A 6,000-nucleotide genomic window follows, 5' to 3' on the forward strand; every position below is an offset into this window, starting at 1 on the left:
GCCTCCTTCTAGACTTCTTGGGCACTGAACATACATGGTGAACAGACATACATGCAAGGAATACCCATAGACAAAAATAATTAAACTTAAAAAATAAATTATAATTTTAAGAAATCTAGAAAATAAACATGCGAACAGGAAGAACATCTTTCTTGTCTCTCTTTGTGCCAGAAACCACACAAACTCTTGACTTACGCGGAAGTGTAAAGTATCAGAGAACTGACTCTTGCCTGGGATACTGTAGCCAGCGTTGTCTTCTGATGGAGGAAGGTCATTGGTTAATTAAATAAGGAAGCTGCTTGCCCTGATAGGTCAAAACATAGGTGGGAGGAGTAAACAGAACAGAATGCTGGGAGGAAGAGGAAGTGAGCTCAGAGACGCCATCCTCCCCTCTCCCAGGCAGACACACGCCATGAAGCTCCGACCCAGGATGGATGTAGGCTAGAATCTTCCCGGTAAGACCGGTGCTCACAGATTATTAGAGATGGGTTGATCGGGATATCAGAATTAGCCAGTAAGGGCTAGAGCTAGTTTAAATGAATACAATTTGTGTGTTGTTATTTCGGGGCATAAGCTAGCAGGCGGCCCGCGGTGCTGGGGACGCAGCCCCGCCGCTCCTACTACTACAGTCTTCAGAGTCACAGAGCAGGTTTTTCACCACTTTGTCCAGGCTAGGAAGCATTATCTAGCAGTACTGATGCTGCTGAGTCCATGACTACAGTAATGGCTTTCTGTAGAAGCTGTTGGAGGTCAGAAAACACCGTAGTTCTCAGTATGAGAATGAACTTATCTGCTCTAGAAGGCTCGCAGAATGACTAGAGTTTGGTTCAGCAGAGCCTTTCTTGTTCCTGGCGGTTTTACCATGTCAGTAAGTTACTGTCTGCAGAGGGTGAGTTCTGAGTGCCTTCACCAAAGACTGGGACATGTTGTTCACTGTCTTGTGTTCTGGTTTTCTGTAGGTGAAGCAGCTGAGCAGCCATTTTCAGATTTACCCCTTTTCATTGAGGAAACCAAACTCAGATTGACTAGGAATGGAAGAGAAGAATGTCGGCCTGTAATCTTCAGGAAGTGCTGTAAATAATGCCTGTAAATATCCCATCCATCACCACTGAACTCTACTGCTTTGCCTGGCAGCTGTGGGAGCGCAATGTGTGACGTGTGGACAACAGGAGTGAACATGGTCTGAGCTTGTGGAATTTTGGGCTTTCTAACTCCCAACTTTATTTTTTTTATAAAACCATGAGACATTTTGGTTAAGCACAGTGTACATTAAACCAGCTAAATGTTCCTAGCTTCATGAGTCCATAATGTTTCGACTCATACAGAGTTAAGGATGCTTTACTTTTATTTTTAAAGTTCCCAGATTGATTCAGGAACACTAATAACGTCCGGATAGCCACAACATGTCCTAATATTTGATACTTTAGAAAAGGTCCTTAGCTGTGGAAATGGTTGACAGCCCGGATCTGCGGTAGAGAAGCATCAAACAAGTCTCTCTGGCCCGAGATACCAGCGAACACAGAACACAGATTTGTACAGTTGCCAAATCCTGGTTATTCTCCTGTGGAGCTTCGAGAGGTTGTCTGGTGCCCAGCTTTTCCTGTGGCTCAATGCTGATAAATTTTTTAATTTTCTTTTAGAGAGAAGTGTTCCGTTACTTAGTATTGTGGCACGTTGTTTACTTGTGGTGTTTCCTTCTGTTGGGATTGGGTGCCTGTGAGCCATGATTCTTGAGGCTGTGTTTGACAGTGCCATTCTCGTGGTACTTATGAGGCTGCAGGTAAAGGACCTTGTGAGAGAAAACTTAGACTGGAGTTAGGAAACCAGAACTCCGTGATGACCACAATTAGCACCCTGGCACTGCCTGGCCACCTGTCTACTTCTTTCATTCTCTCTCCTTCTTGGGGTGAGGTGCTGTGGTTTTTAACCTGACATGGGATAAGATAAGGCAGAGAGACAGTCTCTCTCCCCTAACTCTCTTGCCTCCCTATTTGAAGAAAACTTTTGATATATATGCCTTACTGAGTATTTACTCTTTAAGATGACTCAGTAATTTTTGAGGTTTACTGACAACACAAAACTCCCTTTAGCTGTATTGTGGTTATCTCATAAATCTCACCATTTTATAAACGTGGACATTCTCTTTCTTTGGACTTTGTCTTTATTTAGTTTGGTGGTGGTGAAATTTACTTGCTGGTTTTATTTTTCCACTGAATGAGGTTTGTGCTTAAATGAAGAGTGTGTCTTAAACCCCTTTTTGTTCTGGGTAGGTTGCACTTGGATAAGATGGGCACCGCTGTGTTGATATGTAATTAGTCATAACTGTTATGTACCTATGAATGTGACCATTCTTAAATATTGTAGCTCATCTCTGTTGAATTTTTGTCTGCTGCTTTGTAAAAAATAACTAATTGATGTTCCACCTGAGCGTTTTTAAGTTGGAATCATTGTCATCAGACTGTTGAAACTGAGTGAGGAGCTACCCACAGCCCTGGGCTGGTTTTCACTGTTTGTAAGGCTCATGTGTGTTTGGGGACTTTCTCTAAGACAAGAAATGAAAGCAGACGTTGATGTGGGAACTGGAAAATGACTCTGTGTTCATTAATAAATTGCCATCATGGAGGTCAGAAAACTAGCCAGTTACATGAAGATAACTGTGCTGTGTACTCGCGCCCTGTAGAACTGAATTGGGCAACTCCGAGTTGGGAAAGAGCTTTGTTATAAGGTTTTTGATAATCATTTTACTTTTTTTTTTTTTGGCGTTGTACACAGGAATAATCATTTGTATAAAAGAAAATAACATAAATATTTATTAAATAATGAATTTGGACCACAGACTTTCTTCACCTTGTACAGTATATTGAAGGATCATGTCCTGTAATTTGAGGGCGCGCTCTCTCTCTCTCTCTCTCTCTCTCTCTCTCTCTCTCTCTCTCTCTCTCTCTCGTTCTTTCTTTCTCAATGTATCTGTCCTCTTCTTGTTGCATCAAGTGGATTTGAAAAATGTTTTGTGCCCTTTTGCACTTTGTTTTTTGTATAACACATCTCTGTAAAGGTAAAGGTTTCTGTTTTAGGTAGTTTGGACACTGTTTCAGAATCCTGTGGACTTGTGAACCCTCCCAGCCGCCTCACGTCCTCTGCCGATTGTTGTCGCTGTACAGCGGATGAGAGACTTGACACTCAGGAGCTCTGTGCGCCTCAGTCACACCCCTTCCTCTACACTTCCCAAATGTAAACATTCTGGAAGTTTATGTGCTCTGTTTGGGTGAGTTTACGCCACAGCCTGTCCCAGGTGACACAGAGATGTCTTTTAGGGACCAGCTTCATGGGCAGGAACATGAATTCGTGCTTTCTGTACTTGCAGAATAGAGTGCCTTGGCCAGGCTAGGGGTTTGCATTGTTACTCTGCTGGACCCATGCTACAGACACCTTCAGAGGCTTCTCTTCGGGTTATGGTATGAAAAGGCCCTTTTAGGCTTGCCAGGAAGTAATCTCCCTGTATCTGCAAGGGTGTAGGATAGAATAACATTAACAGTACTTGGGTAGAGGCTGCCACTTCTGATCTTTTGGTTATATATATGATCTTATTTCAGCACACTGTTTGAAATGACCACCATCACTTGTCTTGAAAAATAGTAATTGTTTATAGGTTTTAGAGCATTAGAGTAACTTTGAAGTAAAAATATAACTAATTTTCCCCTGACACTTCAATTTTATGATTGACATACTTTAATTCCAATTTTGAAAAGAAAATGTTAAACATGGTTTAGGATGTTACAGTACCACTGCTAATACTGCTATGTGTTCTCTCATGAGGCAGCTGGGGAGAGAGGTATATGTCAGGGTTAGCCTGTGCTAAGTTCGTGTCAAGAATATTGCTTGTGACTTTGAACCTGACCATTAAGGGAGTATGTTGTAGTCAGAAGACGTATGGGTAGCACCTTGCTTCCCAAAGCAGACTTCAACTCCATGACCTATGAAAATAAAAAGATAAATTCTTTTTAATTGGAAGTATCTAAGTCTAGGACTGCTGCTCCCACTTTGTGAAGGGTGGGTGGGGGGTTCCAGACAGGACTTCTCTGTAGCAGTAGCTGTCCTGTAACTCACTCGGTAGACTAGACTGGCTTTGAACTCAGATCTGCCTATCTCTGCTTCCTGAGTGCTGGGATTAAAGGCATGTGCCTCCACTGTCTGGCCACTTTCTCCCTTGATGTTATAACTGGAAACCTACTTATAGCCACCACGTAGAACAGGGTAAATTCACTGAGCCCTGACTTGGTTGCCTCCAGACCTTACCACATTCAGATGGTCAATGCCTTATATCTTTTCACTGGTGAAGGACTGGGAACAACCCCAGAGAAGAAAGTCAAACCTGTGGACAGCAACTTTTGAGTTTGGGTCTCTCGATAAGCCAGGAACAGATAGAGAAATCATATTGGTTGTTAGGGTGCCTCTGTTCAGAGTGGCCTTATCTTGACCCACTTCTGGTCAGACCTCTGTCTGTGACGTCAGACCAGAATTTTCTTTGTCCCATGAAATGTCATTTGGAGGCAACATGCCCTGTCTTGAGCATCCTGTGGTGAGTGATCTTATTATAGTTCGCTGCCCTATTCCAGCCTTTCGGGGAGAATGCTGACTAGGGGGGTGCACCAAAGCACTTAAACATGCATTTAAAGTGACATTCCTAATAGTAAACTGGTATTAAATTAATCACTGTGAAATGAATGTGTGATGCTCTAGGACTTTTTAAAAGCTAGCATGCATTTCTGCTTGTCTTTTATTGATTATGTAACCCATGTGGTTTGTATATTTTGGGGTTTTGTTTTTTAGTCATCTTCAACAGTAGTACAGATGACTGGCATCACAGCAGGCAGTGGCTTCAGGGCACGCAGTGAATCATAGTGGTCTAGCCTTTCCAGGGAAAGGGGTGATGTGTTTGTTTCTTTCTCGCATGGAGCCGTGGGAATTGGGTTTTCTGGCTGCTTCATTTCCCGAGTTTCTACCGTATGAACTAAATGTAACTTACTCTCCAACCTGCATGTTCGTAGTGTGCTTTGCTCTTTAATAAACAGATGCTCAAGAGATAGTACACCAGCTGGTTATTGTCTCTGTCTTTTAAGTAGGGATATGTTCTTTTTTATAGACATTTGACAAACTCACTCTTAGAGTAGCAGAGGGAGTTTTGCCATTTGGAGCTCTCTCACAGGCAGCCAGAACAAGGATTTGTTCATTCAGTGAAGAAGGCTGGGTTCCCAGGATCGAAAGCACCACACGGACTGACTTTAGAGTTTTTGAGAAGGGCCCTCTCCCTAAGAACATAACCTTTGGGCGGCACAGAAAGGTTGTTCTGGGCTTTTAGGCTGTTTCTGTTGTTTTCCCTTTCAGAGAGCCCTTCTTAGAAAGCTGGACAAAGTTTGGCTGTTTTAATGACAGTTGGATTGTGGCCATTGAGAGTCTAAAATAGAAAGAGAAGCCAGTGCCTCCATCAGCAGCTCTAAAACTGAAATCAGAGATCACATCGACTGTTCAGGGAGTGACTAAATACTGTGGGTGTTTTCTGTCATACTGGCTATAGGATATTTTAAGCAGTTTCTTTGGGTAACAATCAAGATAACCGTTGATTTGGGTTTTTCATAAGCAAAATAATCCTTGATGAATTCTCAATTTTAATACTCTTGGTAAGGACTTTTAATATCTAGAGAAAAAGCTCATGACCTGGAACCTGTTTATTCTGTATAGGTTAAGCAGGCTATAGAAGTGGCCTGATTTACCTTGGCTGCATCACTGACCTATTGGAATTACTGTCATTCATCAACAGGCTAGTCATTAGTTCACTTCAACATGTCTCAAGAATGCAGAATTTAGTGTTGAATTGTGAATTCTAGTTTTAATTTATTTTTCTTCTCTCTGGGTAAAGTGGAAGACAGTGATGGCCAAGTATAAGGGAGGACGTCTGCTCTTCCCTTCCCCTGTCAGTGGAGTCAATGGATGGCAGGAGAA

At 42.4% G+C, this 6,000-nt stretch overlaps 1 protein-coding gene across 1 annotated transcript in view; it reads left to right on the forward strand.

The window, feature by feature from the left end:
* Selenoi (selenoprotein I) overlaps positions 1-2,810 on the forward strand; it is a 37,506-nt gene extending 34,696 nt beyond the window's left edge. Inside the window, exon 10 of the mRNA XM_005371326.1 lies at positions 960-2,810. Coding sequence (XP_005371383.2) covers positions 960-1,058 — 99 coding nt within the window. The 3' untranslated portion in view covers positions 1,059-2,810. The remainder of the gene's footprint in view (positions 1-959) is intronic.
* The last annotated feature ends 3,190 nt before the right edge of the window (positions 2,811-6,000 follow it).

This window comes from Microtus ochrogaster, unplaced genomic scaffold (genome assembly GCF_000317375.1).
Source record: "Microtus ochrogaster isolate Prairie Vole_2 unplaced genomic scaffold, MicOch1.0 UNK106, whole genome shotgun sequence".
Taxonomy (NCBI): domain Eukaryota; kingdom Metazoa; phylum Chordata; class Mammalia; order Rodentia; family Cricetidae; genus Microtus; species Microtus ochrogaster.